Source organism: Ischnura elegans, chromosome 4, assembly GCF_921293095.1.
Source record: "Ischnura elegans chromosome 4, ioIscEleg1.1, whole genome shotgun sequence".
NCBI classification, from domain to species: domain Eukaryota; kingdom Metazoa; phylum Arthropoda; class Insecta; order Odonata; family Coenagrionidae; genus Ischnura; species Ischnura elegans.
The window spans coordinates 122,203,746-122,224,800 of NC_060249.1; the positions used below are offsets into that span (position 1 = coordinate 122,203,746).

A 21,055-nucleotide genomic window follows, 5' to 3' on the forward strand; every position below is an offset into this window, starting at 1 on the left:
AATACAAAAAGTATTATAATTTCTTGTATGATATGTGGCACATTGCGGTGAAAGTTTTAAATATTAGTTAAATAAGGCATTGCAATATTTCCACTGAATTTATTTTCGCACAACTTCGTCGTTGCAACAACATTGTTGTGACAACAAAACGCGTCATGGGAAAATAAATGAAGTGAAAATATTGCAATGTCTTATTTATCTATAATAATCATGAAACCTTTCCAAGAAGTTACACCCTCTCATACTAACTGTAAGTAAAAAAAACCGTAATCACTCCCCATGAAAGGGTGGTAACTTTAAGGGAAATTTCGAGAAAATGAGACTGCAGATCAAAAAAAACGGTTGGAAATCACGAGCTCGGATGATTTGGATGTTTTTTCGCCGCCAGGGGGCGGGGAGGGGTGCAGCGGAGCCTGAGTGTCTCTTTTTTAGGCCACGTGGACACATCGTTTGCAATCCCTCGGAATATCAGGGGCTCCGACTTCAGGGGTTCTTAGAAATCTTAATCTTGTGAAGTTGCTCGGCACCCAGTATGCAGGAAAAATAAATAACAAAGATGATGACTGAAAGCAAGCATGAGCAAGTTAGCTTTTTTAATTAGATTGCCAACATTCTAAGGTTTAAAGGTGAAATTATTTTTTAAATTATTAAAGTGAAACAAATTCACGTGAAAATGATGACGACTTTAAAAGATCTCATCATTTTGAGTGGACTAAATAATGCTTGTTCTAATTAATGAGGGGAAACGCCTCCAACAAAACGAATTTTTGTGGTTTCCACCAGCTACTGATGAGTCTATCGTAGATAAAGAGCAGTTTCACGAAGGTTGATTGGCAATTTTTTCCCATTATCCCCATCCCCCACCTCAGACGACCAAACCTCGCCTCAAATTAAAAACTAAAAGTACGCCTCCGGCTAATAAGAGTCAAACAAAGTGCGGAGATAAAAAAAATGCTTAAAAACTGCGAGCTCTGAGAGATATTTGTTTGCAACCTTGGCTAGGGGCGGAGAAAGATGGCCAGCCTACGTTCCGATGCTTTTCTTGGGCAACTAGAACACAACGCCCTGTTCCCTTGGTATTCGCGGACTTTGGAGCATCGACTTAAGGGGTCTTTGAACTCTTATCAATATTATTTTGAAGAAGCTCAGCACCCCAGGGCAGGGGCGCAGCCAAGAATTAAGGCTAGGGGGGGGTTTTAGGCGCAACTAATACTTTGGGGTGCGGTGGTATTGCATACCCACCAGGGTAAGTGAGAGTTGCGGGGGCCCTCCTCCAGAAAAATTTTAAGATTCATGGTTCAAAATTACTAGTTTTACCGCTTTATGAGAGATATTTGATTAATCCTAACACTATTCTATAAGTATTAATAGTCCATTAAGTAAAATGGATTAAACTTAAAAATTTCTTTGGGCTCTGGGGGGGGTTTTATCCCCCAAAACCCCCCCTCGCTGCGCCACTGCCCCAGGGTACAGGAGAAATAACGACTGAGTGAAAGAGATAAACACTTTCTGTTATACACGTTAAGAGTGAAATTTGCCATGAAAAATATTTAACTTAGCCGAGATTCAAATTCAGATCTCTACACTTCCGATCAGATATTCTACCATTTACACCATTACGTCATCTCCTTCCAAGGCGAATCTCAAGCTGTTTTTTTTTTTTTCGAACGAGGCGTTGACGTCTCGAGTCCACACTGCGCCACAGGAGCCGGAGTCCGTGCTTGCTTACGGGAGGAACAAACCCTACTTTATTACTTTAGCGCGATGGCCATATTAAAAGCATTGCATGAAACACGTAACTTTGTACGCAGTCACACGCACGGGCCGGGCGAAAAGTCACGTTGGCGTCATGCTAAGGGTAAATGGAACTTGGAGCACATTTCTTTTCTCCATAAACTGTTCTCTCTATAAATTGCCTTTCCAGTGAAACGGAGGGTTGCCCGGGGCCCTTCCCAGGAATATTTGTTTAAATTACCCTCTGCAAACAGCATTTCAAGCATGGACGTCCCCAGTGAGGGGCAGCTGCCCCCCAGAAACAAAAATCACAAATGCCATTCAGGAAAATCAGGACTGGATTGAAAGGTAATTTTTCAACAAATTTTCTTTAAACCCACGAAAAATGATAATGGTTTCATTCACCTTTTTCATGCTTTAATGTTACAACTGGAACAACCATGGTTTGCCCCCCATAGTTTTGATCCTGGGTACGACCTTGATTTCAAGTAGTATCTAAGGTTAAAATCTTTTTGTAATTTCGACACGTTTTGTAATTTTTCCGTACAAATAACCATTTAAGTCGGGGATGGCCAGGCTCCACCTGGGCCAACATTGTTTTTACTCATTAAAATCAGACAGTGTATTTAATGAAAGATTTTCATCGGATATGCTTACTAGAGAAGCACATACACGGCAGTTTGACGACGGCTAATAGGGTGGTTTCCTATTATTATTTATTGCCTAAATCGAAAGATTATAACTCTTGGAGTACGAATTTCACGCTCTTAGATTTTTGAATGACGATATCTATTTTTCGCGATTAAACGAAAAGTGAAAATTTTCAAGCGCGCGAAAACGCGACGGCTAAGAAGGAATGATGGGGAAAGTCCGTGTGACGTATTTCTGGTTCCAGCTGTCGGCGTGTGAGGTGACCTTGGGGCGAGGCTTTGAGCGCTGATACGACGCAGGCTGCTAGCAGGTAGCTGAGTACCCTGCTAGCAGGTAGTGCTTGGCTTAAATAAGGATTATTATTCCCCTATCAAACGAAGGAAACTTACCGAACTTAGGTATTTTTAATGTGAGATTATTAAGAGATGTTTCCCTGAGCTATGTGCCTTATGCATGCATTGGTAATATCAGACATTTTAAAACCCCTATCTACTCGTATAGAAACTAGGTCCCTGAGACGTCACGTGGGGTGGAATCGCATGGGCGCCAATCTGCCCTTTTTCAAATGAGGTTAAAATTGACCGTTGCCATTCGTCTAAACTGGAATTTTTTTAAACAAAATAATTTGTATACTGTGAATACCCAAATGGTGGGTAACGAATCGCAATCAATGCCTTTCGTTTTCTTTGATGAAGGAAACTACCCTATTGTCAAATTAGTGCTCAAACCCCATCCCCAACTAGGAAGCGGGTTAAAGCTAACCCTTCGAATACCAGAACTACTCTTAGTAGTCCGGCATCTCCGGAATGAACGCGGTGGAGCCGCATGCCGCATCCGGCGCGCGAGCTCACGACCGCCAAACCACCGCCCCCACCCTCTTGGAGGCCCCCGCGGTCTCCTCCCCAACCCCCACCCCCACGACACATCCCCAGGAGAGGATCTCGGGTCGAAAATATACCCTCAAACCTCTTTCTCTCTCCCCCCAACTCGAAGACTAGAACCCTAGAGAGAGAGGGGGGTGGAGGGACCCCCCCTTCTTAAAAGTGTCGGATGAGGGGGGGGGGGGGAAGCTGAGAATGCTTCTTTGGCTTGAGGCCTCCTTGGCCGGGCTTCAAGGCGAAGCGCCATCCTCCGTTATAGATTCGAATCGCTGTTCCGAACGATATGAAACTCGATGACAAAACGTTTGTGCATCACATTAGCCCCCAATGAGAAGAGATGAGAAGAAGAAAAAAGCCAAAACCGGCCTCTTTTAACTCCTCCCACCTCCTGCTTGGAGCGTTGCGGGAAATATGTGTCAGAAGCGTCGGCACGAACGTATATATATTTATAAAAAAAAGAGCGATCTTTTTATACCTCCGACCGCGCATCCCCGGCTATTTTCTGTGATGAAACAATATAGCCGGAACATTTGATACGTGCTGGTAATTTTCCCTACTTATAGAGAAGAAAATACTTTTTAAATATACCATTTTGTTTTAAATCAAGCGCGAACGATTTTCCCTATTTCCCACGCCATACCTCGCTCGCCCCCCCCCCCCCCCCTCCCCCAATGACTTTTGAAGAATCTGGGTCCTCTTATCATAAACTCAAAAGATATCTAATCTTTGCGGTGAAAACCGGGAGGCCAAAAATTTCACACAGATGCTTGCACAATAAAAGTGTGATACATTCAGAGCCGGTTGCCGACTTTCGTTGCGGGAGGCACTCTCTTATCCAGCGGTGAACATGCTTCGGATTTTCAGGGGAGGCCTCCGAAACATCATTTTGAAATGATCACAACATCACCGGCAGAGAGATATAACCGAGGCTTTAAAACGTCTGGAGGACCTGAAGAGGACAACCGGCTAGCCCCAGCGAGAAGAAGGAATCTTCCACTAAGAATAGCAGCAGGAGCAGAGCTGGGAGAGTGAAATGAATAGGCGCCAGCCACGTAAGGGACTAACCTGGTCCGAGGTCCTCCCTGACATGCAGGGCGCAGAGGACAGAGTGGGCAATGTCGAAATACGGGAACATCTTCAGTTTGGTGACCTGGTTGGCCAGATCGAGGAAAGCCTCGGGATCCATGGCAGCGGTTTGTTGATACTAATTCCTTCCTCGAGAGTTTTCTTCCTTCCCGCGATCGTCACACGTAATTATACAAAAACAGTCCTTCACCCTTTCTCGGTTGACCCCCCCAGGGTTGCACACCCGACGGGAACACTGGGCGAACTCCGCGCGCCGCTGCTCAACTCCCTGGGCGTCGCGTCGCGTGCCTTCTCGATCCGACCGACGACTCGTCTGGCACCACGACTAGTTGCCAGTTTCGCCACCTAGGTGTCACCTCCGGCCTTGATATCGATCCGGAGAGCTCATTCGATTTACCCCGCTCGTCTGTTTCCGCCTGCCGCGGGAGTTCGTCGTGATATTCTTGAGGGGAAACCTTGAGTGTCGAGCGGAACTGTGATATTCCAGTCGCTCTCGAAATTGTAACTTGACGTTTTTAGTATCTGTGATCGAATTAACAGATTTAAGCCGCTTGCACATTAAAAATCTATTCTTATTTGATTGCTGGCTCCTGTATTATACTTTTAATATCAATTTTACGCTTTCTTTTTGACAATGATTTAGGGTGCGATTCACGGACGGCGTTATAGGCCTAAGTATACTTCCGATGGGATAATTCTGCTTTCTCTGTTTCATAAACGCCACTTTAGAAGAAAAATGGCCGAATCGTCAATTTATCGTAAAGTGCCCAACCCGAGCTCACTTGTGTCCTTTACGGATGAATAAATATGGCCGCACCGGCTGTTGTTGAAGTTGAAATATGATTTAAATGTTCAAAATCGTCCCGGATATGGATGCAATCGTGGAAAATTACTCTACGTGAAGATATTTTGGGTTTTACTCTTTCCACAGGCCTCCATATCATGTTTAAAATTGTCCTATTTATGTTATTTTGAAACCAGCAGTGTTTCCATTTCGTTTTTCCTCTACGTATATTTCAATTTTTAAAATGACGATATAGAATCTCATCATTAAGAGCAGCAATAAAAAAGTAAAACATACTTTCCTCATACCAAGTTGATTCTAATTCCTCCCTCGAGAGCTTTCTTCCTTATGTCCTAAGACAGATACAAGTTTCCTCAGTTCAGAATAAATACCTTGAAAATAAATTATTAATGGTGATTTGATCTTATAGAAGCGTCTACATGTACTTTATTGACCTCTATTGGGTTAATTTATGACCTTGTATAAGTTACAAAACGAAATTTCTCTATATACTATCCATCAAAAGCAGGGGTGCAGCTAGGAATTAAGGCTAGGGGGGGTTTTAGGCACAACTAATACAGGGGGGTGAAGATGTATTGCATACCCGCCAGGGGAAGATGTAGTTGCGGGGGCCCTCCCCGAGGAAAATTTTAAAATAAATGGTGAATTTGACGGTCCTCTAGGGAATTTTCATAATCCTTACATTATTCTATAAGCAATATTAATCCAATTTAGTAAAATGGAGCGCCACTGATCAAAAGATCCAAGCTTTGCTAGTATTTTCTCATTCTCTCCTCACAGAATTGAATGTAATAGCCCAACTAAAAAAAGTTACACCCTCTACAAGCTACCTTTTCATCTAAATTACAGGATATGAGGAAGCAGTGTTGGACTTGGTACCTCTATCACAATCACAGTGACACCATTTCAAATAGAAAATCACGGAAGGGGTTTTGGTGAGGGATTAACAACACCCTCCCACCCAAGCTCAATAATATGGTGACTTTGACCATAGTTTTTCGATGCAAGTGGGCATTGAATATGTCCAGGCTCCACAAAAAGCAATAATATACTCAAAAGAGCAACTTATTCCATCTGAGTTCATATCTATAGTTCATTGTCTACATAAACTGTTGAAAAAAAAGAATGGTGAAATATTTTGTATTTTCTACAAGGTATTCTTGAGTGTAATGAGGCCTCTCATGAAAACTTAGTATCTAGTCAATTATTGCTTAGTTAACTAGTGTTCAAATCTTAAGACTACATCTATTCAGCAAAATAAATCATGGTATCCTGAGAGCACATACTTACCCAATTTAGAATTAAATTTTATGAGCCTTTGAAACTCCTTAAATTTGATAAGATATATGGTCATTTTCACCATCAAATCAAGGGTAATTGAATTTTTCTAAGCTTATTGCACAGGACAGCCAATTCTATAAGTCCTCAGGAGGTATTCACGAACATGAAAAGAAGGATCTTCTAGGTTCTGGAGACATAAGGATTAATGATTAATTAATGGATGTTATTTCTTCTTTCCAGGTATTGTGAAAAGAGAGAGCTGACAGATCCTACTTATTGTTTCATTTGGTGAAACATCCATGCATCAATGGCCAGGAAGGGGATAACAATGATCAAATATCAAAGAAAGAATATTTGATAAAAGTATAACTATAGATCTCCAGAATCACATTCCTTTAACTTCAACACAAAATCTTGTAAGTTCATTTTTATTAATTTTAAGTCTGCTGCATATTGTTGATTCATAATGACATAATTCTCACAGATCCATGAGTAGTCTCCTTTATTGATTAAGATGCCCACACCAAAATTTCAAATGCATTAGAAGGGCAAGAAAGGCTGGAAATTTCGATGAAATAGCTTAATTACACGAGGGGTATGAGCATTAGCCTGCTCTTGAAGAAATGTGCCATGAGGACAGCGGCACCGACTCCAGGGGGCCTGAGCCCCCACAAAAATTCGTTATGGGTGTGAGGAAAAAATGTGTCGGGCTTGTCGATTTTACCCGGAGTGTTCAGATATCGAGATTCGAGTCATCAGGGTTCTAATGTTGATCATATGAGTCTCCAAAAATGCTTAAAAAACTTCAAACTCACTATTTATAAAATTTTCCGGGGCAAGATCCCCAGTTTGGGCCCCCCCAATATTTTTTGTTAGTCAGCATCCCTGCACGAGGACCACTGATTGGTACTCGTGCTCCTGGTGCTTTTGCATCATTTTTATTAATTTTCTTTTAAGATCGTGGAAAACATCAAAAAAGTGTAAAACTCATGCACGGATAAACCGCAACTGGACAATCGGGAGTCTGCTGTATAGTGGCACAGCGAGGGGGGGGGGGGGTTTGAGGGATAAACCCCCCCCCCCCAGAGCTCAGAGAATTTTTTCAGATTAATCCATTTTACTTAATTGGGTTGATATTACTAATAGAATAGTGTAAGGATTAATAAAAAATATCCCTCAGAAAGCCGTAAAACTCACCATTTTGAATCATTTATCTTAAAATTCCGCAATTTATTAATCTCGCACCTACCGCTTATCCTGGTGAATATTCCATACCCCACACACCCTGGTATTAGTTGCAACTAAACCCTCCCAGCCTTAATTCCTAGCTGCACCCCTACTGCTGTATTTCTCACCAGAGAGGGACATTTGAGAAATCTTTCTTCTTAATTGAACAGGTCCCTTCCTCACTCGATAGGTAGGGAATTCTATCGCCATGAACTACAAACCTTTCACCCAATTGGCTAGTTCATGGTTTTATTTTTTTGGCCATCAAGATTGAACTATAAGAATAAAGACATTTTCATTTTTTTCAATCCATCGCTTACTTCTAGAGCTATTCGTGCCTTAAAATTGATGGCTTCAACCCTTTCGCAAATGAGTTTGTGAAACCAAGAGCCCAAGCCTCACAAGTAATATCTATCCAGCCACTCCTGTCATGCGTTTCTTTTTAATGTAAACTTTAGTGAGACATTTCTTTGCTATAGAATTAAGGTTCTCCCGGAACGAGTAAAGTGCCATTAAAGATTTCTGTGAAAATTACAAAGGTTGTTTTTATTCATTCTTACTAGAGAACGGCTGAATAGGGAGATTTTTCTGTCGCCACTAATCTTAAGCCATCGATCTATCAAATTCTTTCAATGACCTGTGATTTATGGTCTGATTCAACAACCCCATTATCTTATGACGAGAATTTCTAAAGGCTTGATCAGGTGGAATTCTAAAATATGGTAAATTAAAATATACTGGCAATTTTCCATTCATACAAGCATTAAACTATACTTGTGTTTGTGTAATTCTTCTCTGAACTATATAAGTCTAATTTGAAGATCATAAATTTGCACAGATGTTCTTGGTGCTTGGCAGCAAATGAAAAGAAATAATGAAAAAAAAACTCTGTATAAATTTAATATCATAGATATGCATATGTTCGTTAAAATATTTGATGCAGTGACTTTCAAGGTCCGAAGAGTCATCTCATGGCTAGAGCTCTACCAGCAGAGCCTCAACAATAGGGCAGTAGGTGATAGGAAGATTCTTATACCTGCTCCATCTCTCCAAGGGTCAGACCTTAAATCATTTCCTCGACAGAGAGGAAGATATTAGATGTAGCTACCACAACCAAAGTGTTCGATGGAAGAAGGACATAATCACAAGTTTTAACAAACAGAAAACTTCCCAAGAACCACATGAATATCATGTGAAGACAGTAGGTACTGGCAAAAACTGGATTTTGCTAGACCTGTCCTGATTTTTCAAATAAATATTTGAGTATCTAACCAGCTTTTTTCTTTTCAGCCAAATTGTTCCACTTTCTGCCTCTCACCAGTATAATCAACCAAATGTCAAAGAAAAGCAAACAAGTTTATATGTATGCTAACTTTATTATTTTGTTAACTAATGTCACCTTCATTATTTACTTAAAAAAATAATATAGATGGCATTAGATATAAACTCGTAAGCTTTTCTTTAACATTTGATAAATTATTCCATTGAAAGTCAGAGAGCCAAAACATTTGACTGAATGGTAAAAAGCTAGCTAGACACTCACATATTTACTTAAAAAAAACAGCACATGTCTGGCAAATTCCAGATATCTGTTCACCCTACTCCTTCTCCTGACTTAAGCCATTAAACGTATTTATACATAACCTTATCATTCCACTCAGAGGTACCTGAACTTCCGCATTTTGATAGCCTTAAAATCAGCACGTTTCCCTCCCCACTCAGGGCTGAAGTTTGATTGTGAGTCCAGACAAAAAGCTGATTCACCACAATGCATTGAAAATATAACAGTCATTTATCATCATTACCTTCTGATGTGTAGGACATGAATTTCCAGGAATCAATAAAAAAGGCTATTTCTACTCTTTCTACTTGCAATTTTCAAACCACCCTCAAAATTTTGAATTACACCACAAAATTTATACCTCTAAGGGTAAACTTGTACTATAACTTCTTTAAAGGCAATACATATCCCTAAAATTGGACTAATGGAAAGATTAGGCAAGCTAGTAATATGAATCATGAATTTCTCTATTTGTACATTTAACATTCAGCTAAAAAGTACAGATGATCACAGCGATAGCTAGGAGGGCCTATGGAAATGTTCTGTTTTTTTCCAATGAATTAACCTTTCCCTATCAGTTACAGGGGTACATCCATACATTTTAGTACCACTTCCGAGGAGATACCCTAAAGGTTATTAGGCCCCTCAAGATGAACGTTCAGCATATACTGGGTATTTCAATGAATCACATGAGAAACCTACAATGGACAAGGCTAATCCGAGTATTTAAATACTTAATGAATAGAACATGGCATACATTACTCAACTGAACATCTAGAGTAAGCGGTACATCTTTTTAAGTTCCCGTTGGAATTACATATTCTTCTTTTTCAAAGATTCACCGCAACAGAGAAACTCTTTTTCTAAAACATTTGGCGTTACAGCCATGTTGACTGCAGTAACTAATATCTCCTAAGTCCTTCGGTCTACCTGAATGGATACATATGAGCAACGACAGATGTACCGAGAACTGTTTAAGGCCAGTATTAAAGTCACGAAACGGTTCTTCTAACCATGTTTGGTCTTCCCCATACTCAAATCCAAGATATTCAGTAAAATAGCGTCTCTAATCGATACATCACTCCACCAACATCCACTCTCATCGAGGATGCTGCTTCGCAGTCGGAGGCCGAGATCTAGAGAGACTAATGAACAAAGGCGAACAAAGTGCCTTAAGCTACTTATCATAATTACGACGAACGATGAAAGCAGGAAATAATGCGAAGTGAATGCTTCGGTGAGGCTTTTGCCAGACAAAAGCTGTAGCGTTTTGACCCCACACACCAGCATTTCATCAGATACTGCCGGCTTCCCCAAGGATACTCGTTTACGCAAGGCATCCAAGGCATTTACATGACAGGTTTCCCCAGTTTACTTGCTTTCCTATCGCAAATGCAAGATTGCCGCATTTCGATACCGCGTTGTCGATAAGAGCTCTCTTTTCACTACCATTGGCTGCTGCAATTCGTAGTTCTCTTGTCGCGCGCTAAAGGTGAAAGTCGTCTGTATCATGAGGTTATCACATTAATTTATTCTCTGATCCACCGGCGGAGTGGATCGAATGCTCGAAAAGCATTGAATCGGGATGTACGACAAGGTAAATATTTTACAATTAACTTATTGACACTATTTCTTTTGCTGCTTTTACTGAATGTAACTGTTACTATGAGGGCTGCTATGGGAGTAGTTTGCTTTGTAGTTTAACTTTCGCTGTAAAAAGTGGAAATTTTTTTCCTATCATAGTTGTGCAAATTTCGAATTAGTTAATAATCTTTAAGGAATACATATTTTTTCATTATTGTTTCATTTTGAAATTATTCTGCCCTTTAATGTAGATGAAAGGGTGCGCTAAATTTTATTTTCGTGTTATGGCTATAAATTATCGAGAAATGTAGGGTACAGTGTAGTTTTCTGTTTTCTTGTGAGAATTTCATTGTGTTCCATTATGAAGCAAGGAAAATTTAGGATCTCAGTGTACTGTTGCACTTATGCGCAACTATAGATCTTATCTTATGACACTACTAGTGCTGCTCCCTTCAAACCTAGCACTAATTTTTCAAGAAACGGATGGAAAGTTATTTATCCAGGCATTGATAATGTACAGTGATGCAGCCGGAATGACTTCCAACCTTCTATCGTCCGAACCCTATTTATTGTGAGGAAGGCATAACCGACTGCATTGTACGTATTAATTTTATCCATGACTAATTTCTCTAAATGAAGCTCTGCGGTATATCTGTAGCTTTCTTAGTGTGAAAACTCTCAGTTTTTAGGTGTTAACTATCTTAGGTCCGATTGAATTGTGTTGGAATAGTTGTAATGATGCCTTCCTATGGTATACTCCAACGGGAAACTTCTTTTCAATTCATTCATTGTGTTCTTTCTTCTATTTCCCTCACAATATCTATTCCGTAGTATAGTATTTTAATTGGAAAATATCTACCTGTTGGAGATTAAGTCGTTTGAACTCTATTTTGCACAAGGTGTGCTTCAAAAAGCAAATATGACCAGGATTTGGAAAATAGATGTCGTTTGTTTGGTTATTTTGGGTATATATCTCCTGTTTATTGTGTAACCTTTTGCCCTGAATGTGTATAGTTATTAAGGTGTCAGCCTTTCCTTTGATTTTTTCAGCCTGTGTAGAATTTGGAAATCTACTATTTGTTTTCCTTCTTCATCAAATAGCTTTTCTGCAGCTTTGAAGCTTATTATAATGTTCCTGCTGAAATTTCATGAGCGATTAGACATGTGATTGACTTTTTGGAACGTAAATGGTGCTTATTGAGGCTTTTTCCCTTTTAATTCCTTTTTGCTAGACTTGATTGAGAAACCTCTTATTCTTTTATTTGCTGAAATACATATACACCGGGGGAAATTATTTTCAAAACTCTGTAGGTTCCTAAGAGAATCAACCAGTGAATGTTTGTGTTAAATTTTCTTTGTTCTAATGATTTAAAGTGGTTTTCATAACCCCTAATGATTGTTTCAAATAAAGCTGATATGATCGCATTCATGCAAAGTTGATTGGGATCTCCACCGTGATAAAGTACCTTTGTATTTCGTGGATGGCCAAATCAGTCTTCGCTTTCCTGCAACATAAAATTTGAGGTGATTATTGCAATTTTGCTGTTAAAATATCTATAGCTAAGGAATGGTATATATGGCTTCAATTGTTATGTTTAAATATGTGGTTAGGTCATGAGTTGATTCATTTTGGTCACTACCATATCCATTGTATTCGAGCTGGAAGTCCAGTTAGCCTGACATACTTGGAGATCAGAAGTTTTTGTCAGCAATTTATGGTTCACTGCCAAATGTTGTTTTGAACTGGCAATAGTTATTCATCATTGCAGTGGGCGCCCTCAGGGCAAAGTGACAATTGGGCTAGGACCTGAGAATTTCAGCTGCAAGCACGGAGAGAGAGAGAGAGTTATCTGGGAAAGCAAAATACTGTACAGCTTCAGCACCTCTCCTTGTTTCAATTACAGTATTTAGCTAAACTTTAACCTGGATGATTACCTTCCATGTGAGAATTATTAATCCTCACTCACAATTCATAATGCGGAAAAATCATCGTTATATTTTATCTTTAAAAAATACAGAAAATGATTATATAGTTAAATACAATTATAAAACTGTAGCGCTGGTGGTTCCAATATTTCTTGGCATTCATCCTTGTGCCAACCTGCTATGGGAGCTTCGTATTGACTGCCTCATGAAAAAACTTTGCCCAGTGTATTACCTTGTGAGAACCCTATGCAATTCTGTTAATTTTGAAGAACTGTTTTTTATTATGTTATGGTATCTTCATATCACATATGTCTTACTTCATAATACTTAGGGGATTTTCAACTCGGGCAGTAAAGATTTTTAAGCTACAAAAAGTAGTGGTTAGAATTATCACTAAGAGAACCGTATTGTTCCCCATCCAGACTCATCTTTGTAAAACAAATATCCTTCCATTCCCTAGTTATATCATGTACTCTGTAACAGATGTGTGACAACTTCTGTCCAAATATGCTATAAATACAGAATTCCATTAGTGTGAAACTTGGATCTCAAAACATCTGCATCAAGGTAGTGTTAGGACCATAATCTGTCTAACTATCTATGTCAGCATCTATCGATGACCCAAAGGAAATGGTAATAAAACGTATAATAAACTTCCCTATCAAATAAAAAATGTTCCATTGCATTTTGCTTTTAAAAATGTTCGTAATTTCTTGCAGAAGAATTTATTCTACTCAGTAAATGAATATCTGCATGAATAATTAACCTGATTGTGTAACATTCTCCACCATTTCTTTGTTTTGTAATTTCTTGGGCTCCTCTTTGTATTTCCATTTTAAATATCTTGACATGCCTTATTTTATGTGCTCTGATCTTTTGGGAAAATACAATTTATTAATATTGTTATTATTGTTATCCTTGGTTTTGCTCTTTTGCGTAGGCTCGTCGGGGGCTGAGATTGAGGGTGAAATCATCTGCATCTGAAGAAGAAAACCATATCATCCGCGAGCCCTCAAATGGATCCGACGGCAGATATCCTCTGGGCCGCCTCTCGGGCCACCACATCTGTCGCTCCCTCTACCTCCCTCCTTTCTCTCCCATCGCCCTCATCGTGTCCTTTGCGTGCTTCGCATTGCTCACGGCTTACATCCTCGCCATCCACATGCACCTCCCTGAGCCCATCCTCGTGGAGAGTGAGAAGACGGTGGGAGGCAGGGAGAGGTTCATTGCCGGGAGGGCGGCGAGGCACTTGTCGGACCTCACTGCTCTCGGCCCACGCCCCACTGGGTCCCGTGAGAACGAGGAGTTGGCTGCCAGGCAACTTGAGAGGAAGGCGAGGGAGGTGAGTAACGTCTCACAACTCTGATTTGTGGGATGTGGATTTAAGATCTTGAACCTCACTCAGTTATAGATACAAAGATTCATATGATCAGCATCTTGACCCAACATATGATTTTATATGCTTGGCTTGTGGTGGGTATTAGACATGAGCAATTAAATACTAAATTGGGTGAGCCATAGGTTTCTTATCTTGTACAAAGTTGGGGTGGGGCAGATAAACCAACTCCTATGTAATATTTTGGTAAATTAAATTACTGTACAAAATATAGATGTTATTATTGAAATCTTAACATTTTTTTACTATTAAACAGTTTGACTTTATGATGTATGAACCAGTATGACTTAACATAGTTTTTGTATAAAGGCGCTAAATTTTATTAAATTGACCTCAGTATTTTTCACCTGTTCCCAGAAAAAATAATGGTAGTAATCTTTACTCATTCATGGCATGGAGAGGCATGCTCAGATTTACAAAACATTTAAACCGCATATATTTCAATAAAACAATTAAAACACCACGTTTGAAAAGTCCAGCTCAAAGTATTCTGGAATCGAGTACAATGGATTATCCTGTAGCCATTTTTCCAGTACATTTTTAAATCTTGTGGTGCTCACTGAACAGACACTGCTTTGCCATCCATTTAATAATTTAAATCCCAAATTATCAGACTGATTTTTAGTCTTTAACAGCCTAAAGTAATTAATATTCAGCTTCTATTTTGCACTGGTGTCATGAGAGTTAATGGAGGAATGTATGGGATATGTTCTAAGTTTTGTTTTTGTGCAAAATGCAGAGAAGTACAAGGAGGATGTTTATGGAGAGGATGCGCAGGTTTCGGTGGCGCAGCAAGGGGGGGTTTTGAGGGGATAACGCCCCCCACCCAGAGCTCAGAGAAATTTTTAAGTTTAATCTATTTTACTTAATTGGATTGATATTACTTGTAGAATAGTTTAAGGATTAATAAAATATCCCTCAGAAAAAAGCAGTAAAACTCACAATTTTGAACAATTTATTAATCTTGCACCTACCGCTTATCCTGGTGGGTATTCCATACCCCCATACACCCCGGTAGATAATAGTTGCACCTAAACCCCCCCCAGCCTTAATTCCTAGCTGTACCGCTGGCAGGTTTTATTAAAAATCAGGACAATGAAGAAGGTTGGCACAAAGAGAGTTGAACCATTTATATGGCAGGTTTAAATTTAATTTATAATCTCATCAGTTGACTGCTATAAAATATCTTATTGGCATCCTAGGTGTTGATGACTCACCAGTGGCTTTTTTCCACTTGAAAGGTTTGTAGGAGTGAGACTTATCAGTCAATTATGCTGTTGAAGGGACACTTGTGACCCATTCCAAGGTGAGCAAGTTAACAAAGGGCAGATTGTTTTGCTATTGTGGCTGAGGTTTTTGTGTCCCAGAGGGCCTGGGTGGCTGACTGGTGGCAAATATTTTCTGTGAATGGCAGATTTCTGCTCGAGTGGTACGTGGAGGGAACTTGTGAAGTGCAACACTCCATCTGTTGGATAGTATGTTAAGCTTCTGTCCCTTTGTTACCTTTTGTTAAGAGCAGGCTAATGCATACACCAGATTTCTCTTCACTTTTCCTTCGTAACCCTTCCCTAGGGTACAAATCACCTAAGCTGTTGGTCAGTTTCTTCAAATATCTTAATCCTTTGCCAAGATAATAATTTCACAAGCTCACATTTCCTTAAACTTTGTTAAATTAATGATTCTCAACTAATTTTACTAAAATTCAACAATTTTATTTGAATTGGGCTACAAATTAGTTTGATTGAAAATGGGAATATCTTTTCGTACAACACTACTTTATGATAAAATGAAAGCGTTAAGTTTAACTTGTCATGGTTTTCACATTTGTACATGTTCCTTGAAAGCATGGTAGCTTACTATCATTGCAAAACGTAAAGATAGTGGAGTTTGAAGTTTTGTATCTTGTTAAATATGTATACAATATGTTGTACTGAAATAAACTGGAAATGAAAGGGAATTTTCTGCTGTTTCCTAAATATCATCAGATATTCATCCTTACGCTAACAATATTTAATGCAGCCTTGTATGAAAAAAGGTACAGTTTTTGATGAAGGTTCTTCACTCGCACATCTAAATCAATCTTTGGGTTTTAATATTCGAGAGTGGTTGAAGTTAGTGACATTTTCTTTGTATTTACATGAAAACTGAATAATGTACACTATGAATAATGCTTGAATCGAAACATTCCAGTTTGCACGGGCAGCCTCACCCGTGCACCGTGTCGAGGTTGATGTCCAGCACCCAAGTGGCTCCTTCCCGCTGAGATTCCTGGATGGGCTCACCAATGTCTACCACAATGTTCAGAATGTCATTGTACGCATTTCACCTGCAGACGCAGATAAGCGATCACCATATAGTCTTCTTGTCAACTGTCATTTTGACACTGTTGCCGATAGCCCAGGTAATTTGGTATCCATTAATTCATTTGTAACAGTGGTATTCCATTATGTATAAGGTTTCTTGGTTAGTTAACTGTTACTTATACCACTCATTTTTTTTCATTAAGCGACCTGGGTTTTGATGAGTAATCGTCGTCATCAGAGGGTAGGCTGTGTACTTGGCAAAATAATTACTTTTTCAATGATTCTAATGATTATTTTATGAAGGAATTAATACATCCAATAACTGTCAACGGGATTTTAACTTAAAATGTCTCTGATTTCTTGGAATATGTGGATATAAAAATGCTACTAATTACGGATTTATTGTTCAACTGGTCAAGTGACATTGAACTTGTCAATAAGATTGATACAGTGGTATTACTAGGGAATAAAATCAATGCACAATATCATAGAGTGGACTTATCCATTGGTGAATTGTAGAAGGCAAGGTGATAAAATTGGAATATAATTTTGAGTAGGTACCTACAGGGAAATACATCTAGTTTGCAAGGAGTATAATTTCAACTAAAACAACATATTTAGAGAATCTCATCAACGTAGCCATATAATCTGTGATAAAAATTCCTATATGGAATTCCACCTTGTCTGCTCTTATAAATTATTGGAGGAGTTATAGTTATGGAAAATTTTGGAGCTTATACAGAAATTTTGGAAGCTGGGTGGTGGGAACCTCACCAATAGGGTGGTTTCCTTCATCAAAGAAAACGAAAGGCATCGATTGCGATACGTTACCCACCATTAGTGTATTCATAATATACAAATTATTTTGTTTTAGAAATCCCAGTTCAGATGAATGGCAATGATCAATTTTAACCGCATTTGAAAAAGGTCAGATTGGTGCCCATGCGATGCCACTCCAAGTGACGTCACAGAGACCTAGTTTCTATACGAGTAGTCAGGAGTTTTACATCGTCTGAGATTACCAATGCATGCACGAGGCACAGAGCTCAGGGAAACATGTCTTAATAATCACCTATTAAAACTGCCTGTGATCGGAAAGTTTCCTTCATTTGATAGGGTATTTACAATCCTTATTTAAGCCAAGCCCTACCTGCTAGCAGCCTGCATCGTAGCAGCGCACACATCCTCGCCCCAAGGTCACCTTACTTTGTGGCAGCGGGAACCAGGATGACGTTACTCGGGCTTTTCCCATCATTCATATTTAGCCATCGCGTGTTCGCGCGCTTAAAAACTTTTTACTTTTCATTTAATCATGAAAAATAGGTATCGTCATTTAAAAATCTGAAAGTGTGAAATTTGTACTCCAGGAGTACATATTAATCTTTTGATTTAGGCAATAAAAAATAATAGGAAACCACCATATTATATTTGAAATTGTGTCTAATGATGTGAGTATGTACTACCTAAACTGGTAGCATAACTAGGAATGTGCCTTTGAGTGGACTGTGGGGGCAACCCTCCCCAAGCAACAGGGGTCAGTCACCGGTCATTATTCAATGACTTGTCTCACTACCATGATATTAATAAATTATCTTTAACTTTAAGCAGATGCAGTTATTATGCATCAAAACTAGACAATAGTATTAAATATTTTTTTATTTCTCTGAGGCCTTGGGGGAGGGATCTATCCTCTTATCCCCCCCATAGTTATGCTACTGACCTACACCATGAATCATGTATGCACTGTAGTCAGTGGTTTTTTTGGTGACAGAGAAGGATTAATAATAATAATAATAATAATAATTTATTCGCTGAAGGCAATACAATTGCATAGCTTCGTCAAGTTACATTACATAAAGGATAAAACACAAACAAACAATGGCAATAGAACACAGTGTGTATGCAAATGACAATTAAAGATACATCAGGACAATATTTAATACATTAATTTACATTTAAGTTTTTCCTTACATACAACATAACTCATTTAAGTTTTTCTTTACATACAGCATAAAATTCATCAGTAGAATATAAAGGTTTAAAAAATAGTGTTCAGTTTTACATATGTAGTAAGCACCATGCATATTTTGAGAAGACTGCAATTTTCCAAGCATGTGGATTAAACTTATTTTCATCATTCTCTTGTCATAGGAGCGAGTGATGATGGAGCAAGCTGTGCTATAATGATGGAGATTCTTCGTGTGATAACTCAATCAAACCGCCCTGTCACTCACAGTCTGATCCTGCTTTTTAATGGTGCTGAAGAAAATCTTATGCAGGTTTGTCCATGTTCATCTATTTGTATCATTTTTTGCTTCTGTCCCTTCTACAGCTTGCATGCCCAATGAAAGCATAACACTTGTGTGGATTCTGTGCAGTGGCAACCATAGTAATTTTTTATTGCTTTCATAATTGTAATTTGATAAGTTACACTCTTTGAAGAAAGAGTGCCGTATTTGTTTCAGTACATCCATAGTACATATGTGTATACGTAGTTCACCCTGAACTAAATCTAAACTAAAACTTTTCATCATCTGACAAATGTAATCATTGGATGAATTAATGACCAAGTGCCTTAAGAATGCATATATTTTTATTTATTAAAAAAATAAGCAATAGAATATTATCTGATATGCTATGTTATCACCGTAGAAAAGCAAAGCAATTTCCTGGATATAGACAGTTACTTATACCACTTATTTTATAAGAGCGCGACCCGGGTTTCAATGAGTAATCATCATCATCAGGCGCTAATTATAATTTGTTTATCTTGTTGTTAATCTTGTTGTTACCTAGTTACCTGATGAATTTTAAAACAGACGCCAGAATAGGTGAAAAGGATGGGTAGAGGTATTCATTTATAAGGGTACTATCTTGATTTTCAATAATTTTTTAAATTTCTAACTGTTCCCTAGAATCCAGTTCTCGACGGTCATTGCAAAAATTTAAAATATTCATTTTAAAGTCGCTTCTGTGGCAGTTACATATTAAGTGCTTAGCAAAATTACTCTTTTCATCTTTATTATGTTTGTAAGCACTTAAATGTTCTTTTTTCCTAATTTCAAAACTTCTTCCTGTCTGTCCCACGTACACACCATTGTCCATCCTACAATCCATTGTGACATCCATCCTACAATTTCATTTACCTGTGAAAGAGACTACAACCATTGCTTAAATTATCTGGATCTTACAATCAAACTCGATAAATGCCGGCATTCCTTCTCCATTTTTCGGAAACCCTGTTATACCGATCATGTCATCCCAGCAAGTTCAAGACACCATTACTCACACAAACTTATGGCTTTTCATTCCATGATTCAACGCCTGTTAAGCATACCACTTTCCAAAGAAGACTTTAAGAAAGAAATCATCACCATTAAACAAATTGCTTCTGCCAACGGTTATTCTCAAAATTGAATAGATAAACTGATTTTAAAAAAACAGAGAAGATTGGCTATCGACCAAATGTTTTCGGCGGACGAGGATAAAAAGAAGCAGTGGTGCACAGTGACGTACCTCGATGCACTTTCTCTGAAAATGGCTCATCATTTACCCAAGGACAAATTCCGCTTGGCTTTTAAACCTTATTCCACCTTAAGGAGACTGATCGTTAAATGCAAGGACCATATAGACCGATTGGATAGATGTGGAGTATATTCTTTGAAATGCAGCGATTGCAATGGTGTGTACGTGGGACAGACAGGAAGAAGTTTTGAAATTAGGAAAAAAGAACATTTAAGTGCTTACAAACATAATAAAGATGAAAAGAGTAATTTTGCTAAGCACTTAATATGTAACTGCCACAGAAGCGACTTTAAAATGAATATTTTAAATTTTTGCAATGACCGTCGAGAACTGGATTCTAGGGAACAGTTAGAAATTTTAAAAATTATTGAAAATCAAGATAGTACCCTTATAAATGAATACCTCTACCCATCCTTTTCACCTATTCTGGCGTCTGTTTTAAAATTCATCAGGTAACTAGGTAACAACAAGATTAACAACAAGATAAACAAATTATAATTAGCGCCTGATGATGATGATTACTCATTGAAACCCGGGTCGCGCTCTTATAAAATAAGTGGTATAAGTAACTGTCTATATCCAGGAAATAATGGAATACCACATAGTTAACCAAGAGTTAGTGAATTTTGAAAGCAAAGCAAGTTTGTCCTTCTATTAATTGCTTCAGAAAATATTTGCATCTTATAATTTTGGGCAATAGCAATGAAACAAAGACTGATCCAAAGAGATACCTCTTTTTCTGTTATATATTCCCAAGAAATTTTTACCTGATTCATATATTTTCTATGACCTAATATGTCTTATTCCAATCAAAAGCCTTAATAAAATTCAGTTTTTGGATTTTTTTATTGATGGATGTCTAAATATTTCACCTGCTTCTTGAAGTATTTGAGAGAAAATGAGGATTTGAAACAACTAACTCCAATTCTCAAGTGTATGGGCATTGAACTCAATACGTATATAGTGAGGATGTGCTTCTTTGTGCTGCCACTCGACTGAAATTTAAAGCAAGAGCCCTTTCATGTGGTCACAAAAGTGTATAAACTTTTGCCTCTGAGCATTAAAAATACTCCCTCAAGAGCTACATTCAATAAT

The 21,055-nt window shown here is 38.5% G+C and overlaps 2 protein-coding genes across 2 annotated transcripts in view; one reads left to right on the forward strand and one right to left on the reverse strand.

The window, feature by feature from the left end:
- Positions 1-4,679, reverse strand: part of LOC124157987 (trimeric intracellular cation channel type 1B.1) — a 60,592-nt gene extending 55,913 nt beyond the window's left edge. Inside the window, exon 1 of the mRNA XM_046533121.1 lies at positions 4,332-4,679. Coding sequence (XP_046389077.1) covers positions 4,332-4,452 — 121 coding nt within the window. The 5' untranslated portion in view covers positions 4,453-4,679. The remainder of the gene's footprint in view (positions 1-4,331) is intronic.
- A 6,013-nt stretch (positions 4,680-10,692) lies between these two features.
- LOC124157988 (endoplasmic reticulum metallopeptidase 1-like) overlaps positions 10,693-21,055 on the forward strand; it is a 37,255-nt gene continuing 26,892 nt past the window's right edge. The window contains exons 1-4 of the mRNA XM_046533122.1: positions 10,693-10,823; positions 13,677-14,078; positions 16,323-16,533; positions 18,587-18,714. Of these exons, the coding sequence (XP_046389078.1) occupies positions 10,812-10,823; positions 13,677-14,078; positions 16,323-16,533; positions 18,587-18,714 (753 nt within the window). The 5' untranslated portion in view covers positions 10,693-10,811. The remainder of the gene's footprint in view (positions 10,824-13,676; positions 14,079-16,322; positions 16,534-18,586; positions 18,715-21,055) is intronic.